Below are 26233 nucleotides of genomic sequence, written 5' to 3'. Positions count from 1 at the left end.
CAGCCACCCAAGGCCCAGAGCAGAAGGGAGAAAGGTGGCTGAGGACCAGGAGCAGTAAACCGAGCCTGTGCCACCCACTTACTGCGCACTTACTCCCTGGCCTCAGGCTCACACTGCCCGCAAGCCCCCGGGGTGCCCAGGGCCAGGCTCACTGCCCACAAGCCCCCCGGGGTGCCCGGTGCCAGGATCACTGCCCACAGGCCCCCCAGGGTGCCCGGTGCCAGGATCACTGCCCACAGGCCCCCCGGGGTGCCCGGTGCCAGGATCACTGCCCACAGGCCCCCCGGGGTGCCCGGTGCCAGGATCACTGCCCACAGGCCCCCCGGGGTGCCTGGTGCCAGGATCACTGCCCACAAGCCCCCCGGGGTGCCTGGTGCCAGGCTCACTGCCCACAGGCCCCCCGGGGTGCCCGGTGCCAGGATCACTGCCCACAGGCCCCCCGGGGTGCCCGGTGCCAGGATCACTGCCCACAGGCCCCCCGGGGTGCCTGGTGCCAGGCTCACTGCCCACAAGCCCCCCGGGGTGCCCGGTGCCAGGCTCACTGCCCGCAAGCCCCTCAGGGTGCCCAGGGCCAGATGTGAGGCTGGGAGGGCCCAGCAGTGGGTTCCCACATGAAATGAGGGCACGTCAGCGATGGAAGCTAACAACCCTAGAAGGAAGTGCTTCCTCCATCGTGTGCTGTGGGGAGACCCGTGGGTTCATTAAGGAGCCCAAGGAAGAGAAGGGTGCTGGCTCTAGGACTGTGACCTCGAGTTTTGGTGGAGTGGGGAGGGCAGAACTGATCTCCATCAAGGGGCTGGTGTTCCCCTCAAAGGCTGCAGAAACAACGAGAACTGGCCCTGAAGTTGAGCTCCAGAGAGCAGATACCCGTAAGCTTAGGAAGTAGGCTGAGGAAGAGCTGGGCAGAGGGAGTAGGTAATACTCCAGGACAGGCCAAGGTCCCGGGCACTGCGGCCAGCCGGCCTGTGTGCCCTGATCCCCCTGCCATTTCTTTCCCGCCAGCCCAACTGGCCTCTGGAATCCCTGCCCCCCTGCCTTGGGCCTGGCCCCTCCCCTTTCCCAGGCTCCGCATTTTAGGCTCCGTGGGGGGTTTCTGTGCTAACCTCAAAGTGCTGGTGTCGGGGCTGCCGGAGCCCACGCTGTGCCTCTGGGCAGACTCAGATCCTTGCCAGGGCTGGATGTGGCCAGGAGTGGGCTGGACATCAGCCCGGCTCTGTGTAAGACCCGGCCTGCCCCTCGGTTGGCGCCTGCATGTCCAGCGCTCCAGACAAGCCCATGTGGTGAGGGATGGCCCTCACATGACAGGCAGGCAGGGTGCACGAGGGCTCTGGGCCCGGCCGACCTCGGCGACGTTAGAGGCTCCAGGCTTCCCCGCCTCCAGCCCCTCAGACCCACCGCAGGACCAAGGCCTTGAGAGGGCCTCGGCCGCTGTGCTGGCCAGCGCACATCAGAGGAGCGTTTCAGAAGCCCACAGGAAACCTCCCCCAGGGCGGGGGCTGCAAGAAGGTGGGGGCGGGGGGGGGGTGCGGTGCGGAGAGAAGAGCCTCATTTGATGCCCCACACAAACCCCTCTCTGTGCAGCAGGGCACACACTGGTGGGCTGACAAACAGGGAGACAAGCGCTGCCTTCAGAGGCTGAAAGCAGCAAGCCCACTCAGCTGGCTCGCAAAGGGGTCCTCCCAGCGCTCCAGTCCCATGGGCCGGCCTTTCCCCCAGGCTGGGAGGCGAGCTCAGGGCTCCTTTTCCAGCCCCCCGCCCCTGCCCTTCCTCCCAGCCAGGCCCTCCGGGAGCCGACGTATCCCCTGGGGCCCTACTAAGTGCTCTGTGTATCTTAGTCCACAGATTCGCACACAACCTTGACAAGGTAGTGTATTCTTTTCCTGAGGCCGCAGTAATAAACCACCACAAAGGAGGAGGCTGTGAGGGGTCGTCCCACAGCTTCTCAGTGGGCTCTCTGGGGTCACTGAGGGGCTCTCCTCCCGTCTGGCTGGCAGAAGTGTGACCCACACCCAGGGAGAGGCTAAGAGAGACCCGAGCAGAGGTGACTCCAGGCCACTTGGCATACAGGGGAATGACCGCAGGCCAGGGCCATCACTTGCTGGTCCAGACTGCCCCCCACCAGCCACTCCCTCCCTACCTCGGGTCTACAGGGCCAGAGGGGAATCTTCAAGGTCAGGGGGCTCCCCTGTGCCCCACAGGTGGGCCCGTAAGGAGGGCCAGTCTCACGGCCTCTCCACTCTGTCTCTGCCGGCCAGGCATCGTGCGCGCCTCCAGCGTCTTCCCCATCCTGAGCACCATCCTGCTCCTACTCGGCGGGCTCTGCATCGGCGCCGGCAGGTTCTACAGCCGCAAGAACAACATCGTGCTCAGCGCCGGCATCCTCTTCGTGGCTGCAGGTGAGCTGTCTGCTCGGGTCCCACTGCACGCAGTGCTCCCCCGGGGGTGGGGGGAGCAGGCAGGCAGACGGTAAAATCCCTGTGGGTAACTCACCTCAGCAGTCCGGGGGGCGGGCAGGGAGTGAGAAGCAGAAGCCCAGTGGGTATCAGGCCTCCTTCTGGGGTGATAAAATGATCAGGAACTAGATACAGGTGGTGGCTGTACTAAATGACATTGAAGTGTGCACTTTTAAGGGTTAGTTTTATGTTCTATGAACTCCACCTCAATTAAAAATAATAATAGCTAGTCCAGGTGTGCAAAATACCACAGAGGAGCGCCTTACAAGCCTGTCTCAGGGGAGCCTGGTTCAGGCGGGGGTCAGGGAGGGACGCAGAGGCACTCTCAGAAGCCAAGCCCTGAAGGAGCTGCCCACATAAAGACAGGTGAGGGGCACACGGCCAGAGAGGGTGCAGCAGTGGGGAAGCCAGCATGCCTAGGGCAGGGTGAGCGAGGAGGCGAGGGGTTAGGGTTAGGGATGAAGCCTCCCCTGCCCATCCTTACTGCCCGTGTCTCCTGGCCAAGAGACACCACTCCCTTCCCGGCGGCTCCAAAACGGCTTCACACTCGCTTGTCTGAACCCGGCTGCAGACAGCATACTATATGCCCCGCTGCTGCGGACGCGGAGAAGACCCGTCCGGTGGAGAACCCGGTGGGCCTGAGGTGCTGGTGTGGGCAGGGACTGGGGCGTCTGAGGGGCTCAGCTCGGCCACGACCTCCTCCGGCCCCCAGGGGGCCCCCAGGAGTGGGGAGAACGGTCCAGCCAAGGTCCCAGGGCTGCTTATTGGAACAGGACACCTGATTTCTTGGCCTCATTCCAGCAGATCGATGCCAGAAATGTAAGGAAGTGCAGCAACTCTTCCCTAAATTGTCATCACAGCTCCTGGCACTGTCCTAGCAGTGGCGTTTTCCTTGCAAAGAGCCTTTTCTCTTCCACCAGCCTGTGGGGAGGAGCGGTACAGGGGAGAGGTGAGCGCGAGGCCCGACTCGCCCAGGCCCGTCCGCTCCCTGCACCTGGCCGCTGAGCCCTGAGTCGGCCGGGGTGCCCTGAGGGAGGCAATGAGAACGCCAGGTGCCTGCGGCCATGCCTCCTTCCCTGCGCCCACGGGGCCTCGCCAGGTGCCTGGCCCACACAGCCCAGCGGTCATCCTCACCCCCATTGCCTCTCATGGCTTCTCTTGGAGATGGAAGGTGCCTTTTCGCTTCTTTCACAGAGCTAGGGCCAGCGCAGTTCAGGATTGGGCTCAGAGCCTCTTGGCCAGGAAAGAAGACTTCCACTAACACCAGGACCAGGTGTTCTGTAGGCCAGCCCATCATCCCGGCTCCTGGGGAGGCAGGTGGTGGCCAGGTGGCTTTCCTGAAGTCACACACTGCCAAAGTCATGGCTGAGCCCAGGGCTGTCAGCCTCAAAAGCGAGGTGCCCTAGGCAGCTGCCTGTGCCCCCAGGAGGAACCACTTCAAAGGCATCTCCAGATGCTGCGACTCACCAGAGGGGCCGCAGAGACAGAGTCCCGAGACATTCAGCTAAAAACACAGGTCCTGCCAGAGTGGAGAGGACAGGCAGCCACAAAGAACAAGGGCCATGGCAGGCAAGAAGGGGATTCTCGTCCATTCCCGTTTATTCCCAGGATCATGGGCTCTGACTGTGGGCACAGAGTCACGTGCAGGGGCCAGCAGTGAGGTGAGACAGGCCCATGAATAATTCCAGGTGGACTCTGATCCTCAGGACAAGTACGGTCCAAAGGCTGGGAGAGTGAGAAGAGGACTGTCTTGTCAGGGCCCCGCCTCCTGGGGGGACTGTTAAGTGAAAAAGCAAGGGGCCGAAGTATTCTGCAAAGACAAAAATGGAAGAGAGAGACAGAGAGAAGGACTGACTGTGGATATAGAAAGGACAGAGGAAACAAGACAATAGCTCCCTTCAGGGGAGGAACTGGGTAGCTCAGAGCCTGTGTTTTATTTTATTATTCACCAAAACTCTGTACTTTATTACTCATTCAAAATTAACTACTTTTACTTAAAAATTAGCAACCAGAACAAAGACATACCACACAGGGGAGCGGCCACCTGAGCCCTGCTCCGCCCATCAGCCCCTGCTCCGCCCACCTATCCCTGCCCCGCCCACCAGACCCTGCTCTGCCCACCTCCCTGCTCCCCTCACCAGTCCTGCTCCGCCCACCAGCCCCTGCTCCGCCCACCTATCCTGCCCCACCCACCAGCCCCTGCTCCGCCCACCTATCCTGCCCCACCCACCAGCCCTTGCTCCGCCCACCTATCCATGCCCCACCCACCTCTCTGCCCCGCCCACCAGCCCCTGCCCGGTCCACCAATCCCTGCCAGGCCCACCTCCCTGCTCCGCCCACTTGCCCCGCCCTCCTCTCCCCACCCCGCCCCCGCTGAGGGTCTAACCTCTCCCTCCCGCCCCCTCTCCGGATCCACTTTCAGGCCTCAGTAATATCATCGGCATCATCGTCTACATTTCCAGCAACACGGGCGACCCCAGTGACAAGCGCGACGAAGACAAGAAAAACCATTACAACTATGGCTGGTCTTTTTACTTCGGAGCCCTGTCGTTCATTGTGGCCGAGACCGTGGGCGTCCTGGCGGTAAACATTTACATTGAGAAGAACAAGGAGCTGCGGTTTAAGACCAGACGTGAGTTCCTCAAGGCCCCCTCCTCGTCGCCCTATGCCAGGATGCCGAGCTACCGGTACCGGCGCCGGCGCTCGCGGTCCAGCTCTAGGTCCACCGAGGCCTCGCCTTCCAGGGACGCGTCGCCGGTGGGGCTGAAGATCACCGGGGCCATCCCCATGGGCGAGCTGTCCATGTACACGCTGTCCAGGGAGCCCCTCAAGGTGACCACGGCCGCCAGCTACAGCCCGGACCAGGACGCTGGCTTCCTGCAGGTGCACGGCTTCTTCCAGCAGGACCTCAGCATGCTGAGCCGGAGGACCACGCCCGTGTGAGCCCTGCCTGGCCTGTCCACGCCAGCCTCTCCCCAGATCGGCTGCCTAGGCCCCATGGGGCCTCTGACCGCTAGGACGGACGGAGGACAGACTAAAGCCAAACCCCACCCTCCTGGGTCCCCAAACGCTTGGAGGGCTGGCTTGGAGCGAAGCCTGGGGGAGACAGGAACTGGAAGCGAAATGGCTGACTTTATCCCCAAATGTGGCTTTTGATGCCGGGGCGTCCTGAAAGCTCCCAGGAGGCCCCAGAGCACTCCGGAGGCAGCATGGCCGAACCCACCTGGGAAGCAAAACGGAGCCATTATCTCCTCTTGGGAACACATCCTGCCTGAAGAGCAGCGTTCCGGGGCCCCCTCCCTGCCGGGCTTCCTGGCCCTCTGGAGCCTTTGGTCGCTGGTCAGCTGCTTTTGGATGTGAGATTCCCGTGTCTGTGAGCCACAGGCGAGGAAGCTGAAGCTCGTCCCTGCCTCTCTGTCTGTCTGTCTGTCTCTGGCAGCCGCCAGTTGTTGAGATGGCCACGATCCTAAGGACAGAGCCTGTGACCACCTGGTGCTTTCGCCTTTGTGCTGTCCTTGGCTGCTGCCCTCGGCCTGGGGTCTCTGAGGCCTGTGGAGGTATCTGAAGGTGGGGGGCTGAGCGTAAGTTAAAGGCTTTCCTCTTCACTTCTGGAAGTTTCTGCTCACAGAAAGGGTGGAATACGCTGACTGTACTTCAGAGTCTGGAAGATTCTACGGTCAGAGGAAAGGTGGCCGAGCGGCCTCTTACTGTGTCCCTTCCCACCCCTGCCCACTGGCCTGAGGAGCAGCACTGTCTCTCCTAGGGGTCAAGCTGGGAGGGATAGACCCTCCTCCCAGGGGTTGGCAACAGGAGCCTGGACTTTGTGCAAGAAAGGGAGACTTGAGGGTGAACAGCGAGGAAAAGCCCCATTTCCCGGGTGGTCACTCATCAGAAAAGCCAGGACACTCGTTCCCTCTTGAACAGTAGGAGCAGCCCCTGCCCCACCCCTGTGACTGTTGTGTATTCTGCCACCACCCAAAAGCATCGGTGAGGAAGTGCGGAAGCAGCAGCTAAGTGGACGTCCCGGCCCCGGGAAGGGAGGCTGGCAGGTTCCACGGCTGGTGTTTTTCTAGCTGTTTCTCCCCTAGAAGCGAGCAGAGAACCCGGAAGTCTGTCGGTCTCAGAGGATCGCTTTCTGGAGCCGACCCTCTTTTATACAAATGCGGGCTTTCTAATGACAAACCCTTTCTTACTTTTTGAAACTTGGCGATGGCTCTAGAGCAGTTGTCCGTGATCCCAGTAGCTGTCGTACTTAGAAGTGACGAGCAAACTCTTACCTCAGCCGCCTGCTCACGGACCCCTGGGGCGGACTCGGCCCCAGGAGTTCAGTCTGGGTCACGTTCACTGCTCTCCTCTGCCGCCCCCAGAGGGTGCCCCAACCTGTCCCGCCCCGGTGACCGCGTGCCAGGGCCCCTCCGCTTGCTCGAAACCCTTCCCCTGTGTCGAGGTTGGCTTTGTGTGCTCCGTCCAAGCATGTGCGGCCGCAAGTGCTGGAGTGTCCGGGCTCGGCCCGCCCCCACCCTCCTTCTCCAGGCCCTGACACCGTCTCACCAGGCTGGAAGGACAGGGCGAGATCTGGGGGCCCGTCCCCCAGCAAGGTCACCTCGAAAAGCAGGCAGCCTTGTCCTTCCTTCCATGTCAGCCACTTCCTCCTGCCTTCCCGGGAGCATCCATCATCTCATGGAGAAAGCTGTGTTCCAATGAATCCTACCTCTCACCCAGTCCCAGCAGAGAACATGGGGCCCACTCTTGGGACCAGGAAAGGGATCGGAGGGACGGAGAGCAGGGAGCAGAACACCTCAGCGCCTCTGGTCGTCACAGCCTTTCTCCACCCCCCACTCCTGCCCGGGCGCCAGTCGCCCCCCGTCGAAGCCAGCCCGTCTCTGCGCCCAGGGGCTCTGGGCGGCCCGTGCCTGTCCCCCCCCATGCCCCATGCCCTCCACCCTTCCATCCTGCCCTTGTGTCTCTCCAGTTACATACCTGTGAATCCTGTACTTACTACTGGTTTGGGGTTGTTAGTTCCGTCTTTTTTTTAATTAAATAAAAACATTTTTAAAACATTCTCCTCTTGATGTTGGGCGGGGAAGGGGAGAGCTCCCTTCAAGTCCTTGTGGGCAGTCAGTGTCCTTGGGTCTGGGAGACCCCCAAGAAGAAGGGGAGAGGAGGGTGGATCCTGTGCTGGCCAAGGCCAGTTTCTCTGCTTCTTGTCCGGGCCGCTGGCCGCCTCCCTGTCCCCACCATCTGGGTTTAGGCTCCTGGGTGGGTCCATGGAGCTGCCTGTTCACAGAAGAGGGACAGGCCACCCCTGTGTGGTGTGGACATCTGAGAGCTGAGCAAGCCAGGCCCATCTTCAGAACCTGCAGGGCGCGTCTGGCCGGATGGAGCCACCCTCAGGGGTGCCAAGCTGCCCGGTGGGCTTCTGACAAGTCCAGTAGCCAGCCTCCCTCCCCTCCAGATTCCTGAGGGTGCCAAGCTGCCCGGTGGGCTTCTGACAAGTCCAGTAGCCAGCGTCCCTCCCCTCCAGATTCCTGAGGGTGCCAAGCTGCCCGGTGGGCTTCTGACAAGTCCAGTAGCCAGCGTCCCTCCCCTCCAGATTCCCGGGTGAATGAGAAATAGAGGATCACTGTCCCCAGGTGTGAGCTTTATACCTAGAGGAGGTGGGCAGGAGGGTGTGGCTCCAACCACAGGCCAAATGGGAAGAGGGACCCGAGGGGCCCTCTGACGAGGACGCCGCACCTGCCAGCCTGTTGGGGTAACGCCAGGCCCGTGCCTGCAGGCGGGCGCCGGGAGAAGAACCCACAGCAGCACCGGAGCCCTGGCGCCCCTGCTTCGTCACAGCCCCCTTTCTGGACGGATTCCGTGAGTCTCCTTCCCAGGAGCCGTGGCCTTCTCTGGGCTCTCGGAGCAGAGATGCACAAGCCTCTCAACCCCCTTCACGAGAAGGCCACTGTTGTGACTCCCGCAGGGAGGCTGGGGGCCTGGTGCCCCTGCATCCTGGCCCATGCGGCCGCAGGAACCCCCCCTGGCCTGAGCGTTCAGCCCTGGCCTTTTAACCGTCTTTCCTCCTGCCCAAGATGGGTCTCCGGAGAAACCGATGTTCCCAGATGCGCTGAGCTGCCGGGTCCTGGGGTGGGGGACCCGCCCCGCCACTGACCCGGCTGAGCTCTGAGCTCGCAGCTCCAAGTTGGAGTCAAGCCACCCCGCATCAGCGCCAGGCACCAACAGTTCTGTTTATTCTTAGCCCCGAGGAAACTCTGGCTCAGCACAAGCTCGTCCGCCGTCCTGGGCAGACGCCTGTGCGGTCTGCATTTAGTGACACGCTATGGCCTCTGTCCAATGTGGGGCTCTCGCCGTCATGCGTTTCAGTTCAGCTACAAATTCTGCCTCCATAACCTGCAGGGTAAAATCTGAGGGAACTGATGTAGAAGCGAAAGTTCTAGGGCCCCAATCAAGAACCCCAGGCCCCTCCTCCAGCCCCACCTCACCCTGTACCCATATCACTCAGACCAATGACATAGCCAGCCACCCTGAGTGCAAAACGGCTTAATCAGTGCAAGTGTACCTCTCACCCATGGGGTGGGTGGGAGATGCTCTGCTCCCCACAGTCAATCACGGGTTCAGAGCCCCACGCTGTGCAGGCTCTGCCATCTTCCCAACACGAGCGTCTAAGGTCGCCCTTGGCATTGACCTCCAGTGGGCAGATGGAGAAGGGAAAGAACAGGTGAGCTTGAGTAGAGGGTGCTGTAAGAAGTTTTAATGGACCAGGAAGCTGTTGGCTCCCCCTTCCGCCCACGTGCCACTGCCCAGAGCTCAGGGACACCGTCACACCTGAGAGCCAGAGGAGAGGGGACGTGCAGTCTAGCCCTGGCAGGAAGGAATGTTGTTTGGGGCACAGCTGGTCACTCTCAGCTCTGGGTCTGTGTCTGGGTACCTCCCTCTTTTGCCTCCCCTTCCCCGATCTTCCTGGGAGTGCCTGCTTGGAGCTGACCCCTTTACTAGGACTGCATTCACCGCTATGCGTCCTGAGTCCCTCCCTCAGCTCCAGAGTTGAAGTCTGGCCTCTTCTCTGCTCTGGATGCCACATCTGTAAAATGGGTCCAGCAACCCTCTTCCTGGGTTAAAGGAGCAGGCTCAAGCTCAAGCCTTGACCCAAACAAGAACCACAGAATTACTGGATGCCAGGACCAGCATGTGAAAGTGAAAGTCACTCAGTCGTGTCCAACACTTTGCAACCCCATAAACTATAGCCCGCTAGGCTCCTCTGTTCATGGGATTCTCCAGGCAAGAATACTAGAGTGGGTTGCCATTCCCTTCTCCAGGGGATCTTCCCAACTCAGGGGTCCAATCCAGGTCTCCCACTTTACAGGCAGATTCTTCACCATCTGAGCCATCAGGGAAGCCCAAGAATACTGGAGTGGGTAGCCTATCCCTTCTCCAGGGGGTCCTCTCAACCCAGGGATGGAACTGGGGTCTCCTGCACTGCAGGTGGATTCTTTACCAGTTGAGCCACCAGGGAAGCCCAGAACCAGCATGGGCAGCAGGTATTCAAGAGTTCCCTCATTCAATGTGCTCATTACAGGAGAGAAAGCAAGTCCAAAGAAGGAGGTGAGGCTGGTGCAAGGGGTAATAAAAGGAAGGAAGGAATGTGTTTGAGGATTTCAAACCCAAAGGGAGACAGCACTCGCCTGGCAGTTCTCGAGTGGGGCATCTTTACTTCCCGGACGAGTGTCTAGGGACATTCCTGGTTGTCAGGACTGGGAAGATGTGCTGCTGGCATCTGCTGCTGGGAAGATGGGTGGAGGCCAAGGATGGTTCAGTCGCTCAGTCGTGTCTGACTCTTGCGACTCCATGGACTAGAGCCTGCCAGGCTTCTCTGTGTGTGGGATTTCCCAGGCAAGAATACTGGAGTGGGTTGCCATTTCCCTTCTCCAGGCTAAGGATGCTGCTGCTGAATATCCTACAGGGCACAGCCCCCCCTCCCCGTCCCAAGAATATCTGGTCCAAAATGGCAGTGATTCCCAGCCTGGGTTTTTCGGGGATGGAAACTGAGACCCAGAAAGCGTGAAGATCACACAGAGCATTTCTGGTCCTTGCATATAGGCTGTGGATGTACCAGGAACCTCAGTCATTTATACTTGGTGTTTCCTTCCCTGCAGTGAGCCAACAGTTTTGAAAACAAGTCAGGGGAGGAAGGAAAGGCTTCCCTCTGGGGCTGTTGGGAGAAGGGACAGACTTCACCTTCAGCAAACATCCATAAACTCCCCCTTGAAGGGAGCTTTCAGGAGTGTTGACTAAGGAAACAACACTCGAGGGAAAGGAAGTAGTCCACGAGAGCCCTGGGAGGTAGTGCTCTGAGAGCCCGGCCACAACAGGTCTGTGTCCAGCACACTCTGGTTTGGGAGAAACCTGTCATCTGGCCCATCCAGGCACTGGGTGGTGCCCCCAGAAGAGGGCTGCCCTCCCACCAGCTTCTCCAGCTGGCGCCGTCACCCCTGCCTCAGTGGTCCCTGGGAAGATGCTTTCTCTGCAGACCCTGTGACCCCCACAGCCCCACGGGGACTTCCCAGTTCCACACAGGTGATAACTGCAAGGGGAGGGTCCTGGGCTGGGTCCCCAGCATGGAGTTGGAAAGAAGGCAGGCCTGCGGAAAGGAGACTCTGGGGGTGGGGGTGGGGCCTCCCTGCAGGGAACTCAGAACCAGCACGTGACCCCCTGCACTGGTTCCCAATATAGCACAGGCCGCCTGCCTGGCCATCTGCCCCGCCCTGGAGCTGGAGGGGAGCAGGAACCGAGGAGGCCTCTGAAGCCAGAGCGGAGAGGGGCAGATACACCTGATGCAGATATTTTTAAACTTTCAGCTTCCAATAAAACTGCCTCAGGAGAGAGGTCTGCGATCAAAGAGAGTGATGGACCCACCTGCTCACGCTCACAACTGCAGGAGAATGGGGCTGGAGGGACCTGGGGTCCTGACCTTTGTCCCCTGATAAGAGTCCTCAGAGATACATTAACCCCCATGAGATCTCCCCTGATGCCGGGAAAAATTGAAGGCTGGAGGAGAAGGGAACGACGGCAGATGAGATGGTTGGATGGCGTCACTGACTCAGTGGGCATGAATTTGAGTAAACTCCAGGAGATACCGAAGGACAGGGGAGCCCTGGCGTGCTGCAGTCTGTGGGGCCACAAAGAATCAGACATGACTGAGTGATGGAATGACAACAAGGAGATCTCCAGAATCCACTGATTACATTGCAAATAATCAGGTGCTTTTTAAAACAAATAATACTTATATTTTTCTCATTCTAAGAGTATTATACTTTACCTTTTAAAAACCTGCAAAACACAGGAAAGTTAAAGAAGGAAACAGTACCAACCAAAAGCCCAGCACCTGAGAGGTCAGCTGAGGTCAGCACCACTGAAAGGTCGCTGCCCCCAACTCTGTGCGGGTTAGTCCCCCGTTCACTGTCCCCATGAGCGTCTTCCCACATCTTTAATTTAGATTATTCCTCCAAAGCATAACCTTTCATGGCCAAATCACCCAAACATCCCCCTTTTCCCTAACTGATGCTGTATTCGGTCCCTGAATCCTGAACGGCATCTGGATGGAACCGAAGTGCTGGGATGTTCAGGCTAGCTTTGGTTAGGATCTGGTGACTTCTCTGGAATTCTCCGAGCAGGAAGAAAAGTGGGGGTCCCAGAGGTGGCAGAGCATCACCCCCACAGCTCTTCCGGCACCCAGCTGGAAGCCTGCCTGAGGTCGAGGGGAGAGGAAGCAGACTCCACTTGCTGATGGGGGACGACTGGTCCTGGAGGCCGCAGGGGCAGGATCAGGCTGTGGCATGTGGGGAAGACACTCCAGCCCCGGCCTCTCCAGGACCCTCCCTGCCTCCAGCCTTCGTCTCCACCCGCCAGCCACCTCCCATCCTCCGTCTCCGCTGAGCCCTCTGGAACTACCTACATCTTGAAAGCTCCTTACTGAGATCTCTGTCCACCTTCTCGGACAGATGGAACCTTTTCTCCCCTGAGGACTCCCATTTCCCCAGCCCTCCTGGTAGGAGCCATCCATCCTCCTGCCGGGGTCCGTGCCAGACTGCCCGGCCCCTCCTCAGTCCCAGGAAGTATGGGGCTGGAAAGGGAGAAAGGTGGCCTCAGGGGCCTCAGGGTCCAGAGGAAGCCAGGGCAGAGACACCTGATTCAGCTGTTTTAAAGTTTGCAGCTCCTGACAAAACCCAGGAGCAGAGGCGACCAGAGGCATTTCTGCACTCGTGGCCCTGGACGCGTGACCGCAGGAGGGGGGCAGTGATTCCCCACTCCCTGCCCTCCTGGGGAAGAGCCTTCTCCAAGGCCTGGGGAGGCCCTCCTGAACCCTTCCTCAGCACTGACACCTCCTGAACGCCCTCCTGCGCACCCCAAGTCCTGCCACGTCAGTGTCCAATGTCCGACCTCGACTCCTGGCCTCACGGCTCCCCTGCAGTGACCTTCTCACATCCAAGCGCCTCCCATCCATCACGCTGACTGTCCCCCCGCCATGGTCTTCAGGGCCCTCTGCCTCTCTGGGCATCACTTCCAGTACCCCCAGTGCCTACCCCCAAGTACGCCTGCCCCGCAACCTCATCAAGCCCTCCAGGGCCTTGACCTCGTCATCATGACCTTGCTGTGTCCCAGGGCGACCCCAACCATGAGCTAACCGCCCCAGGCAGCCCAGACCCGCACACCGTCTGCTATTGCCTTCAGCCCCCTCGGCGTCGACCTCCCAGGTTCCCTCCTTCCGTCTCACCTGCATCCCCACACCCGAACTTCTAGGTGAAGCCAGAGAAAATCAAATTCCATGTCAGGCCCTGCTGTGGGCAGAACAGTGGCCCCATAGACATCCGAGCCTGAGACTGTCACCGCAGGGGCAGTGACAAAAGGGTCAGTGACAAAAGGGTCAGTGACAAAAGGGTCAGTGACAAAAGGGACCATGCGGTGTGATTAAATCGCAGATCCTGAGATGGGGAGATGGTCCTGGATTATCTGGGTGGACCCCCCGTAACCACAAGGGTCTACTTAAGGGCAAGAGGATGGCAGGAGAGTCAGAGAAGGGGGCTGGGATGATGGAAACAGGTCAGGCGATGGGCTCTCTGACTCAGGTGGAGGAGACCGGGGCCCTTGGACGGAGGGAGGCCATCTGTGACTCCCAGGCTGGAGCAGGGGCAGCACGCCCGCGGCTGCAGAAAGTCCCGGCCGCACGATGCAGGGAGGCAGAGGACGCGGCAAAAAGAGGTTGAGACCAGCTGGACAACACACACCCAAGGCCATCTCTCAGCCTGATGGAGACTTAGCTCAAAATCAGATCGACACGTTTCTGAGGAAGGTTCACTGGGCCCCACACAGGTGTGCCTCAGCCCCGGCTCCACTCGAGGCCCACCTCTCAGAGGTATCTTCCTTGCTGTAACTATGTCTGGTTCTTCTTGGGACAAGTGGACGCTGGTTCATCTGGACGACTCAAACATGGACAACTCCTGGTGAGCTGAGCAGGGCATCTCCACCCTGAAGACTGTGGTAGAAAGTGTGTCTTCCTTGTGGGCTAGGTCACAGAGGTGGTGACGGTGCCTCCCCTCCCTCCTGGGGTGCCCCTCAGCACCTGGAAGCAAATTAGCCACCCAAGCCCTGCTGGGCCTGCCCAGCTGTCCTCTTATGCCCGTGGCCTCTGGATCGTCCAGTGGAGTCAGTTATCTGAGCTCTGTCCCCTTCTTTCAGTCCATCTGTCCATCCGCTCAGCCATCCCTCCTTCAGCAAACATGTATGAAGGCCCAACCCTGGGCTCCATTCAGGGAGCTCTCTGAGGGAGCCCAGAACCCATTCAGGGAGCTCTCTGAGGGAGCCCAGAACCCATTCATTCAGGGAGCTCTCTGAGGGAGCCCAGAACCCATTCAGGGAGCTCTCTGAGGGAACCCAGAACCCATTCATTCAGGGAGCTCTCTGAGGGAGCCCAGAACCCATTCAGGGAGCTCTCTGAGGGAGCCCAGAACCAGCGCAGAAGATGGTTCTGTGTCTCTACCCTCTAGAAGCTTACAGCCCATCAGGGAAAGCTGACCCACCGGCAGTCTACAGATGATGAGAATAACAAAACCCTCCTGAACCCGGTGCCTAATGTCGATATACTCGCTCGGGCTGCCATGACAGAAAGGGCTTCCCTGGTGGCTTAGACAATAAGGAATCTGCCTGCAATGCAGGAGACCTGGGTTCAATCCCTGGGTCGGGAAGAAAGACCACAGACAGGGTAACTTGAATGACAGCATGTCTTCTCTCACAGTTCTGGGGGCTGGAAGCCTGGATCACTGTGCCAGCATGGCGTGTTCTGAGATGTGCTCTCCTCCTTGTCTTCTCGTGACGTCCTCCCGTGGCTGAGAGGAAGACAGAGGAAGCTCTCCAGTTTCTCCTGATAACTAAACCTACTCAGCTCCCAAGACCCTGCTCCGAACGCTGTCACAGCAGGGGTAGGCCTCATCACCAGGCATTTAAGGGGACCTAGTTCGGTCCAAAGCACCTCCTCGGGCTGAGCTGGTGAAGTGCATTATCTCAAACCCTAGAGGAGGGGCAGTCAGAGAAGTCAGCCTGCTGGACACCACACAGCTGCAGGCAGGGCTCTGACCTGGGCGCGGGCGGGGGCAGGGCTGGGTGGAGGACAGCAGCCCCGGCTCCATGAGCAGAGCAGACCGCCGGGCACGGCCCTCAGAGCAGAGACGGTCTGTCTGCAGGAGCATTTAGTAAACGGAGGAGAGAAAGTAGATCTGCCTGCTCCCCCCGGCAGCCAACCTCAAACCAGAGGATGCAAAGACCTCTCTCTCCAGGCTGCAGTTCCCTTAACCAGTCACGAGGGGTTCAGGACACGCTGGCCCAAGGTATGGGAGCTTGGCAGGCTGCATATTTTAAGTGGAAGGAATCTGAGGCACAGCCCGCCCAGAAAGGCCTCTCTGCCCCTCCCCTGAAGCAGGTCCCAAGACGCTCACGCTCGCGTACGACGTGCGCACGCCCCACGATGCAGACCTCGCTTCCCCCGCTTTCCTGCCCTTCACTTGGACCCTTCCGTCCCTCACACACAGCGACTCCAGAACGCTCAGGTGTAAACTGTGAAGAGCATTTCTCTCTGGATAAGGAAAGGGATATTACAGACACAAAGCAGAAAGTCACTTTCTTTCTCCATGTACATGTATGTGGTTGCATTTGTTATAACGAACATGCTTTCATTTAGAGAAAAAAATTAAATTATTACAATAAACTATTAAAAAAAACACTCAAATTTGTTTCTTTGGGTCTTCATTTTTTATGAAGGCTCCAGTGCCATATAAAACTTATATTAATCTCTATGCTTTTCTCTTGTCAACTTGCTGCTGTTAGAGGAGCCTCAGCTGAGAAATTAAAAGTCAAAGTGCGTCACTCAGGCGTGTCCAACTCTGCGACCCCATGTTCTATACAGTCCATGGAATTCTCCAGGCCAGAATATTGCAGTGGGAAGCCTTTCCCTTCTCCAGGGGATCTTCCCAACCCAGGAATTGAGCCCAGGTCTCCTGCATTGCAGGTGGATTCTTTACCAGCTGAGCCACCAGGGAAGCCCAAGAATATCCCTTCTCCAGCTGATCTTCCCGACCCAGGAATCGAACTGGGTCTCCTGCATTGCAAGCGGATTCTTTACCAACTGAGCTATCAGGGAAGCCAGAGAACTTAAAAGGTAGAGGACAAATATAGGTTTCCTCCTCTAAAGCCACAGTGACCTTGAGAGCTCCTCCCAGCTCCAACCGTTGGTTAGGAGTTTGGGCCCTGAAACCTGGCTTCCCCATGTGCTGTATGACCGTAGATGAGTTACTTCATACCTCTGAGCCTGTGGTCCTTTATCTGCAATGGTACACAGAGGCTTAGCACAGTGCCTGGTAGACAGCAAGTGCTCACTGAGGCTCAGCTATTACTATGATCAGCATCATAATTAACTGTCTGAACTCCACGGTTAGACCCCCAAATGGTTCTCCTCACGCAGAGAGTCTTTTTGTAAGCCATATCAGCCTGAGGCCAGGATTTCAGAAGTCAAACCCCTACCTGGCTCAGGGGTCTTCTCCTGACCATGCATCAGCCCCTTGACTACACCCCAAAAGAGGCTACTGGTGACTTGAGAAAGGAGACGCAGACCCGGGAGGGTGTCGGGGTGCCAGCCTGGAGTACCAGCCTGCGGCCGGGGGGTGGAGTGGGTGGACATGATGGGGGAGTCAGGACCCTCGCTTGGTGGTCCCAAACCCCAAGTGTCCTCTGCTGAATCCATACACCCAGTAGCCACTTAATCAGATCAAATCAGATCAGATCAGTCGCTCAGTCATGTCCGACTCTTTGCGACCCCATGAATCGCAGCACGCCAGGTCTCCCTGTCCATCACCAACTCCTGGAGTTCACTGAGACTCACGTCCATCGAGTCGGTGATGCCATCCAGCCATCTCATTCTCTGTCGTCCCCTTCTCCTCCTGCCCCCAATCCCTCCCAGCATCAGAGTCTTTTCCAATGAGTCAACTCTTCGCATGAGGTGGCCAAAGTACTGGAGTTTCAGCTTTAGCATCATTCCTTCCAAAGAAATCCCAGGGCTGATCTCCTTCAGAATGGACTGGTTGGATCTCCTTGCAGTCTAAGGGACTCTCAAGAGTCTTCTCCAACACCACAGTTCAAAAGCATCAATTCTTCAGCGCTCAGTTTTCTTCACAGTCCAACTCTCACATCCATACATGACCACAGGAAAAACCAGAGCCTTGACTAGATGAATCTTTGTTCGCAAAGTAATGTCTTTGCTTAATAGTCACCTGTAAATCAATCTACTTTTGTTCTTCTTCACTGAAGTATAGTTACTTTGTAAAGGACAATATAACCTGAAAATCTTTATTACCTGCCATTGAAGTGAAGTCGCTCAATCGTGTCTGACTCTTTGCGACCCCATGGACTGTAGCCTACCAGGCTCCTCTGTCCATGGGATTTTCCAGGCAATAGTCCTGGAGTGGACTGCCATTTCCTTCTCCAGGGGATCTTCCCCACCCAGGGCTCAAACCCGGGTCTCCCGCATTGTAGACAGATGCTTTACCGTCTGAGCCATGAGGGAAGTCGTTGATAGAAGGTAAACCTAAAACTAAAAGCCTGGCGTGCTACAGTCCATGAGGTTGCAAAGAGCTGGACGCGACCTGGCGACGAGCAACAAAGCTGACAGGACAGTGAGAACAGCGCTGCAGTCCGGTCAGCGGGCTTTGCTCTCCCTGCACGAGGCTTTGATTTGCAAGCGTCAGAAATGCGTGAAAGACTTACTAGCCCCCAAAGAGCTTTTCTTCTGGACCCAGTTGGAGGGAAGGAAAGAGAACTGACAAGGAGACAGTGCAGGAGCGACCTGGGGTGGCTTGTGGGGGTTCAGGTCTAGAGCGTGCCCCCCTGGGCCGTGGGCGCCAGAGGCCCCGGGTGGGGCCCCCCAGGCCCCAGAACAGAGCCCCATTCACCTGGTCCCAGGCGAGGACAGAGGCCTGTGTCCCTGGGTCTGCGCCCTCCCCCAGCAGCTGACTCCTCTTTCAGCCCCAGCAGGAAGAGGCTGGCACGCGTAGCGCCAGGCCTGTGCCCCTCGCCCTCCCGGCTCAGGGCCCGGTCTGAGGGTAACCCGGACTTTGAGGGTGGCGAGTCTGCAGCCCGTCTGGGCCTTCTCTCCTGCCCCACCCTGGTGTGCTCCTGGCCCCCGGGAGGGGAGCCAGCCCTGAAACCCAAGGAGCAGCCGTCCTCAGTGAGGCTCCGGGGTGCGCATTAATAGAAGCTTCCTCAGGCCTCTGACACGCCTGGGCAGCTGCTGAGCCCGTCCAGTGGCCTCGCCCACGGCCAGCCCACCCTGGCTCAGCCCGCACACTAAACTTAGCTTCCACGCCCCGCTGGAGCCACTGCCGCCGCCCCAGCCCGGCTGCCCCCGGCCCGGAAGGACACGGCCGACGGACCCCAGGCGCCCACGGCCCCGGGATCACCATGTCCCAGACCAAAACCCTGAAGGTCCGAGTGGCCCTCCTCTGCATCCTGGTGGGCGTCGTGCTGGCCCTGGTGGCCGTGGTGACGGACCACTGGGCTGTGCTGAGCCCGCACGTGGAGCACCACAACACCACCTGCGAGGCGGCCCACTTCGGCCTCTGGCGGATCTGCACGAAGCGGATCTTCGTGGGCGACAAGGAGAGGAGCTGCGGCCCCATCACCCTGCCCGGGGGTAACGTACCGCCGCGCCCGCCCCTGTGGGACGACGGGGCTCCAGGGACCGGAGCGAGCCTGGGCGGGGGCGGTGGGCCGGCCGAGGCGGTGCTGGCGGGGCGGGGCCGGGCTGCGGAGTGCGGGTGCTCGTCTCCCGCTATTCCGTGCGCTGGGGCTCGCGGCTGGTCAGGGGGCAGGGGTCTGGATGGGCGGACAGACCGCGGCTCAGCAAAGAGCGCGCGGGTCTGCAGACAGCCTGGACGCCCGGCCCCCACCAAACGCAGGCCTCAGGTGGAAGGGCCGCCTCGGGGGAGTTCATTCCAGGCTGGCGTGCGGACACACTCCGCTAAAGGGTAACCCGAGCCCGTGCAAAAGGGGAATGCAGGACTCCTCCTCCTGAAGGCGGCAGGAGGAACCCGGCGCGCGGCCCTCCTGGGTGCCGGCCCTGAGTGCCCACAGGTGACTGTCTGTGAGGCGGGCCGGCTTTGTGCAAGGACTGTGTCCCGCGCCTCCTCCTGAACGGGGTCCCCTTCAGACTCAGAAAACGCTTCCTCTCGCTGTGATTTAAGTGCCTGCCTCACTCTCCTAGTGGTGCGCGAACCACACTTGAAGGCCTCTTTGTGGAGAACACCTGGTGTGAGGGTGGCCGCCTCTCCGCAGGTGTGGAGCCTCCACGTTCTCAGTGGGCAGAGGCCTGCTGCGGAAAGGCCTGGGGCCGCGTCAGAGTCTGGGCTCCGTGCGGGCCCTGCCCACCACCCCCAGAGGACTGGGCGCTGACAAGCCCATCGCAGACTCCACGCCTTCCTTTAACACACGGGCTCAGGCCCAGCAACCCAGAGTCCCCTCCAGCGCTCCTTCCAATGTCACCCCAAGGCGGCCAGCAACCAGGCTGAGTGCAGGGTCCCGCCTGGTTTTCAGAATTAGTCTGTTATCAGACTGGGTGTTCCTTGAACCTTGCTCTTCAAGGAAGGCACTGCTAAGTCCCCAAAGACCCTGCGGTCTCTGTTGGGGGTGAAGGAGCCCAAACCCCACCCCTCCGCCTCTCACCTTCCTCGCCCACCCCCACCCCCCTACCCCAGGAAAGCCCTGCCCTGCTCACTCCCACCGATCACCTGGAAGACACAGCGAGTCCCAAGCCTGAGGGCTCTCACAGGCACGGACATGTGCTCGAAGGGTATCATGTAGCCCACATGCCCACGCCTCTCGGCCACTGCCGAACACACCCATAAACAGATGCACCATCCCTCCAGCCCTCCTGGGCAGGGCAGATCCTCCAGGGACCGTGCGTGGGAACGCACTGTTACGGTCCACCTGTCCTTGGCCTTTTAAAGCCTGGTGAATTTACAGAGCAGATGAGCAGGGTGGTGAGGGGAGTCTATACAAGGAGAGACGACGTGGGACGTGACCAGACCCGCCAAAGGGGATGCGCTGGCTCAGCCGTGAGCCTGAGTCGAGTCAACCTCTAGGCCTCCTTCTCCTGGCCCAGAGTGAATGGCACCTTCCGAGCCTGTGAGCGCTGGACGAGCTGTCCAGGTGCACTTCTGCCTTCTCCCCTATCCTTTCTCTGCAAGGGGACGTCGTTTCCCTTCTCTACCCATCCTGCCTATGCTCTACTGGATCAGTGTTTCTTGGAGGAAGAGAGCTCATATGCCTTCTCTCATTAGTTAACAACATCTACAAATACAAGTATAGCGCTGTCTGCCAAACGTATACATTACATGTTAACTTCGGATGACATCAGAAAAAACAACAGAGTAAGGACCTCCAAAAATTCTTTTCTCCATAAAAACAATGAGAACATTGGCTAACACGGTCAGGATACACTTTTTCAGAACTCTAGAAGTTAACCAGTCTTGCAGCAATAAGCAAGTGCTTATTCAAGAAAGAGGAGTGAATCCCAGTAGGAACAATGAGGTCTGTGGCGTCTTAAGCTGCTATTCCAGTTCTTTCCTCCCTGACTCTGTCACAGCCTCAAAAACCAACAGACTGCCATCAGAGTGAAGCCAGCTGCCTGGAAGTCACCAGAAGGGACAGACTAGGGCTGGATCCCTTTCAAGGCCTCATTCCCAGAGTGCTGTCATTATCTGATCTGTCTGGTGGCTCCCTAGAAGTTCGTATTTGCAAGGCTGTCTTTATTTGACCTGACTCTGAGCTCATCCAGTGGAAACAGTCTTTTACCCAGGAGGCATTTGTCGAAAACAATTAGAGACAGTTGTTTAATATCGTAACTGCCTAAGGGAGCACATAACAGAGCAAACAATAGGCTAACCAGAAAACTGGAGAATAAGATAGGTGGCTTTGAAAAGCCCCAAAATATTCCTGGGAGTTTAGGAGGCCACGTGGGTCCACAGTGCAACAAGCGTGCACGGGAAAGATCTGAGAAGGCCATAAGCTCTCACCTCTGGCTTATGCAGAGCTGTGTGAAGAGAGAGAGAGAGAAGGAGGGAGACAGCACGAGGGAGGGAGAAAGAGACAAAGAAGGGAAGGGAGAGAACGAGCCCGGGCAGGGGAGTGGGGGAAGAGAAAGGGAGAAAAAGGCTAAGGCAGCACGCAGGCCACTTGGCTGAGTGCTTGGCTGTCTACTGGCACGGAGCTCCTCAGCAAAGACTGGGCATGGCTTTAAGCATTCTAGGAAATGTCTGCGAGCTGACCACCAAACTACCTGAGCAGAGATTTCAGTGGCCATACATGAACACAGACTTCACATATTTCATTCAGAAATGAAATTTAACAAGCAGCCACAGAAACAAACCCTGAGGAAGAGTGGACATCTAATTTCCACAGTTACACTGTTTAAAAACGTCAAGTTTTTAATTTTAAATTTTAAAAGATTACAAGACACGAAGGGGCTGCCATCTCTGATGGGCATTCACAGGGCCCTGTAGCGGTGCTTCTCCTGGTTCAGCACAGGGGACACCAATCCTCCTCAAGCACTGAGTCAGGAGAGGGCACGGGCGGGAGGGCCCATCCGCGCGCCCGAAGACCTGCCACGGAGGGAGGGGACTGGGAGCCCCCAGCCACCCTGTGAGAGCACTTAGTAAGGGGGGTGCCTGTACTTGTCCCCGCACAATCTGCAGAGGGGCTTCCCCAGAGGCTGGTGCTGGTCTGGGGGTGCTGACACCCCAACCACCACCTGAGCAAGAGGACCTTTGGCAACATGGACGTGCCTGCCTTGGCCAGGTCCTCGATGGGCCTTATGTCCAGGCCACTCGTGCTGAAGGCTTCTAACTCAGGGTCTGCAAATTGTCAGGGAGGCAGCCAATCGTGAAACACACTTGAATTCAGTCAATTCCCTTCAGAGGGTTTTCAAAAGCAACCAAAGTTGGCCCTTAAAGAATGAGACAGAAATTATTCCTCTGTCCAGAGGGAGACTCTGGGGGACCCATCACCTCGCAGGAGCCATTAGAGCAGGTCTGCTGCAGCTGATAACCTAACACATACATGAGAGCTCCGTTATGCTGGAAAATAGCACCAGAAGTGCCTGACATCACCAGCGGCAGCCACACACCCCAGGTAACTCAGCTCAAAAGGAGAGTGATTTAAATATAGAAGCTCAAAGAAAAGGCTGTTTACTTCATGGAACATTTGCTGCTGCTAAACCAGGCTCCATCTCCCGGGGCCATTCTCTTCCTCCACTGCGGAGCAGCAGTAACCTTGACATTAGGGGGTCGGGGGCCAGAGATTTCAGTGGGAGATGATCATCTCAGGCAGACGGAAGCCTGGACTCCAGTGAAAGTTACGACTGGCAGCAGGCTTTTTTCCAAAAGAAACGAGGCACCAAACACCTGGTGAACATTAAGCTGTGGCCTGAAGATAAAAACCAAATGCAGGCGCAAAGCAGACGCTGCGTCTGAACCCGGAGCACAGAGCTTCCCACTGGGGCTCCAGGAGACACAGGAGAAACGATCCCATGCAGTGCCTCACACAAATAAAAAGCAACATGGTTTAGTTTTTTAAGAAACAAAATAGTATAAAATAACCCATTCATCTACTTCCTAAATCAGCAGTAAAGAATATTAAACTATGCAATAAGCAATAGTCCTTTAATTTTACAGTATATCTAGTTGTAAGAGAGATTTAAAGAGAAAAATGGAGGAGAAATTATATTGAAAATCAGTGTGAATTTCTTTGTTCTGTGTTCTTCCTCCACTGCTGCTGCTGCTCAGTCAAGTCAGTCGTGTCCGACTCTGTGCGACCCCATAGACAGCAGCCCACTAGGCTCTGCCATCTCTGGGATGCTCCAGGCAAGAATACTGGAGTGGGTTGCCATTTCCTTCTCCAATGCATGAAAGTGAAAAGTGAAAGTGAAGTTGCTCAGTTGTGCCTGACTCTTAGCAACCCCATGGACTGCAGCCCACCAGGCTCCTCCGTCCATGGGATTTTCCAGGCAAGAGTACTGGAGTGGGTTGCCATTGCCTTCTCCGGAGTTCCTCCTCTGCCCCCTACCAAATCCAGATTTGGGGCCCTGTGGCCAACACACGTTTTCCATGGCTTTCCCGGAGCTAATCAAGTGGGCCGAGCAGCTCACCTAGGAGGTCTCAGCTGCGCTGCCTCTATGCTCACAGGCGTGGAGGGCCTAATGCGTGAGATGATGGTCACACGTGGCCCTTCATCCAAGCCCACACAATGGCCCACTCAGCAAAGCCCTTCGGGCGACATTTTAAGGGGGTTGGAGCCAGGTTTCTAAACCTGGCTGAACATCAGAATCTCCTGGAAAGTTCTTCAAAAAGACTTTGCCTGGATGCTGATTGGAAACCAGCCCTGGGTTGTATGTGATCCTGGGTCTGGCAACCCTAGCGGCTCTGGCATCTGAGGGCTGGTAGTTTTGTGCACTGCAGGGTGTTTGGCATATCCCAGGCCACCACCCACCAGGTGCCAGTAGCCGTCTGCCCAGCTGGGACACAGAAATGTCTCCAGACACTGCCAAGGGTCCCCTGGGGACAGAATCAGCCCCAGCTGAGGACCACTGTCTGGCCCTGATTGACCATGTGTCTCACAGTCCCGAACAGACTTGAACTCTAGGCTTCAGTTACCCTATCTGCCAAAAGGGCTCAGTACCCAGTGCTCTGCACCTGGACTGAGTCAGCCTCAGCTCCCTGAAGATCCTCAGGCTCTTATGCAGCCTCTTTCCCACCAAACTTTTGGTCTAAGGGTGGAAGAAAGATGCTTGTTTCAGCCCAGAGTCAGGGTTTAGAGAGCAGACAGCAAGCCAGAAGCCCCAGTGGGACTGGCCCACCCCCTCCTTGCCAGCTCCCGCCCCAGCTGCAGCCCTTTCTCTCAACTGTCTCCCTCCTTTGCAGAGAAAAACTGTTCCTACTTCAGGCATTTTAACCCAGGCGAGAGCTCGGAGATCTTCGAAGTCACTACTCAGAAAGGTGAGCCTGGGTGGAGGGTAGGGAAGGGGAGGAAAAGTAGATTCTACCACTCCCTGCTGAGCTGGAAAATCCCTGGCATGAAAGCCCCAGCCTCCTGCTTGATGACAAGCAGCCCCTCCTGAAGTTTGTCAGAGGCAGCCGGGCCAACCTCTGTGCCCAGAAACGACAGCTCCCACCTCCAGGTGTCTCAGGTCTCTGCATCAGGGCTCCCAGGCACACACACGCGTGCCCAGGTACACACATGCACGCCCAGACACACACACACACACACCGACACACACATGCACACACAGACACACATGCACACACACGCACACCCAGGCTCACCCTGGCATACGCATACAGATCCTCTCCGGCACCGAGCTCTGTAATAAGCCGCACTCTGTCATCCTTCCCGAGGCTGCTTGTCAGTCCCAGGACAGGCCACCCTGAGCCTGGGTGTCACCTTCAGCCCTGACTCTGGGAGGGAGGTTTCTGCTCCAGGCAGGTCTTAAGCCACAAATCTCCCACCACCTTCTGAGGCCTGTGCCCCTGGAAGGAGGACCTTCATTTTGGTGCCTGGACGACCTGGAGAAGGAATTAGGTCGTGTGGACATCCTGGCCCCATCCCTTACTCATGTGCCACTCGGAAGGAATGGTTTCATCTCTGGCCCTCAGTGTTCTCACCTGGGAAACGGGGACGACAGAAGGCGAAGCATCGCTAATCTGGGGGGCAGGCACAGCAGGTGAGGGGACGCCGAGCCCCTCCTGAGGCCCCGGCGTCCCCACACTCTTGTGCCGCAGAGTACAGCATCTCAGCCGCCGCCATCGCCATCTTCAGCCTGGGCTTCATCATCGTGGGCACCCTCTGCGCACTCCTGTCCTTCCGGAAGAAGCGGGACTACCTGCTGAGGCCGGCCTCCATGTTCTACATCTTCGCGGGTAGGATGGGCCTCCTGTGGGTGCGGGGCCGAGGGATGCTCCTGCCCCTCTCCCTAGCCCGCCGGGGTGGGGGCTGGGTTTGGACAAGGCCCGGCTCCAGGCCCCTGCTCCCCATGCCCCCGTGACCCCGCCCCACCCCCCAATACCCCACCTGACTCCCGCACTCACCTTCCCCCCTGGTCCCCCCGCACCCCCCGCCCTGGGTCTGCCCCTCAAGGCCCGCAGCCTGAGCCCGGCTGTGCCCTCAGGCCTCTGCCTCTCGGTGTCGGCGGAGGTCATGCGGCAGTCGGTGCAGCGCATGGTCGACAGCGAGCACACGGCCTGGATCGCGCACTCGCTCGCCTGGTCCTTCATCTGCGCCTGCGTCGCCGCAGCTCTACTCCTGGTCGGCGGCCTCGCGCTGCTGCTCCTCGCGCTGCCGCGGATGCCCCGCGACCCCTGGGAGTCCTGCATGGACGCCGAGCCCGAGCACTAGTCCTGGGCCCGGGCGCGGGGCCTGCCTCGGGAGGCTGAGCCTTGGACGGGCCGGAGGTGGCGGCGTGACTTCTCCGCGTCCCCACTGCGCGCACACGGCGCGGCGCTTCTCCGGGGCCGGCCAGTGGACACGCGGCGCGGCCCGCTCGGCCAGTGGACTCGGCCCGGCCGGCCGGGAGGGGCGGGGCAGCCGGTGCTGGGGTCCCCGGGGGTCCTCGACCGGCCTCCCCGATGTTCCTCCGCGGCTTGCCCGCAGCCCCAGGTGCTCAGCTGTCCGAGCCGCCAGCGCCTCTCTGCTTCCTGGTCACCCGACATCCCCTCCTTGGCTTCCGGCAGACCCGACAAGCACTTTTTAACTGGTCTGACGGCGATTTGAAATAAAAACTCTTTGAAACATGCCTTTCCTTGGCCTTGCATAGAGATCGCTTGGGTTTCTGACCACACAGCCCAAGGGCCCCCTTGACCCAGAGGAGAGATGAAGGCATAGGCCCCGGGGATGGTGAGGACTTCTGTGGGGACACAGGGACAGAGGGTCTGTTTACTGGCGAGACTTAGAGGCTCTGAAATCCAGTTTCTAACTCTGGGCCCTGGGTTGTCTTCAGGAGAAACCAGAGGCCATCTGAATTGGCAAGAGCGTGAAAAACAAGGAGCATTATTTCCAGAGCTGCCAGTGCCAGAGGCATCCCAGTTCTGACACAGGGCTCCAGCTGCCCGGCCACGAGGGTCTGGTTTCAGACGCTGGATTTTTGTGGCAGAGAACATTAGGTAGCCGGGCTTAGCAGCTAGACACGAAGG

The 26233-nt window shown here is 58.4% G+C and overlaps 2 protein-coding genes across 3 annotated transcripts in view; both read left to right on the top strand.

The window, feature by feature from the left end:
- CACNG4 (calcium voltage-gated channel auxiliary subunit gamma 4) overlaps positions 1-5430 on the top strand; it is a 49556-nt gene extending 44126 nt beyond the window's left edge. The window contains exons 3-4 of the mRNA XM_070388915.1: positions 2256-2396; positions 4876-5430. Coding sequence (XP_070245016.1) covers positions 2256-2396; positions 4876-5396 — 662 coding nt within the window. The 3' untranslated portion in view covers positions 5397-5430. The remainder of the gene's footprint in view (positions 1-2255; positions 2397-4875) is intronic.
- Positions 5431-18309: 12879 nt separating this feature from the next.
- Positions 18310-25836, top strand: CACNG1 (calcium voltage-gated channel auxiliary subunit gamma 1). 2 transcript variants are annotated; one of them, XM_070388913.1, is made up of 5 exons: positions 18310-18687; positions 22835-22912; positions 23969-24043; positions 24827-24964; positions 25213-25836. In XM_070388913.1, the coding sequence occupies exons 1-5, from the start codon at positions 18456-18458 to the stop codon at positions 25437-25439; spliced, it is 750 nt and encodes a 249-aa protein (XP_070245014.1). In that variant the 5' UTR covers positions 18310-18455; the 3' UTR covers positions 25440-25836. The 2 variants fall into 2 exon arrangements, with proteins under 2 accessions (XP_070245014.1, XP_070245015.1); XM_070388914.1 differs by lacking the exon at positions 22835-22912 and having other exon boundaries at positions 18318-18687.
- The last annotated feature ends 397 nt before the right edge of the window (positions 25837-26233 follow it).

This window comes from Bos mutus, chromosome 19 (genome assembly GCF_027580195.1).
Source record: "Bos mutus isolate GX-2022 chromosome 19, NWIPB_WYAK_1.1, whole genome shotgun sequence".
Classification (NCBI taxonomy): Eukaryota; Metazoa; Chordata; class Mammalia; order Artiodactyla; family Bovidae; genus Bos; species Bos mutus.
The sequence above is the reverse complement of the archived record's forward strand: the minus strand, read 5'-3'. Positions and strand labels throughout refer to the sequence as shown.

Excerpts from the sequence above, each read along its gene's own strand:
- CACNG1 (XM_070388913.1), top strand. The coding sequence starts at position 18,456 with ATGTCCCAGACCAAAACCCTGAAGGTCCGAGTGGCCCTCCTCTGCATC. Across the intron at positions 18,688-22,834 it reads CCCCATCACCCTGCCCGGGG|TCAAGTCAGTCGTGTCCGAC; the intron begins GTAACGTACCGC and ends GCTGCTGCTCAG. Across the intron at positions 24,965-25,212 it reads CATGTTCTACATCTTCGCGG|GCCTCTGCCTCTCGGTGTCG; the intron begins GTAGGATGGGCC and ends CTGTGCCCTCAG.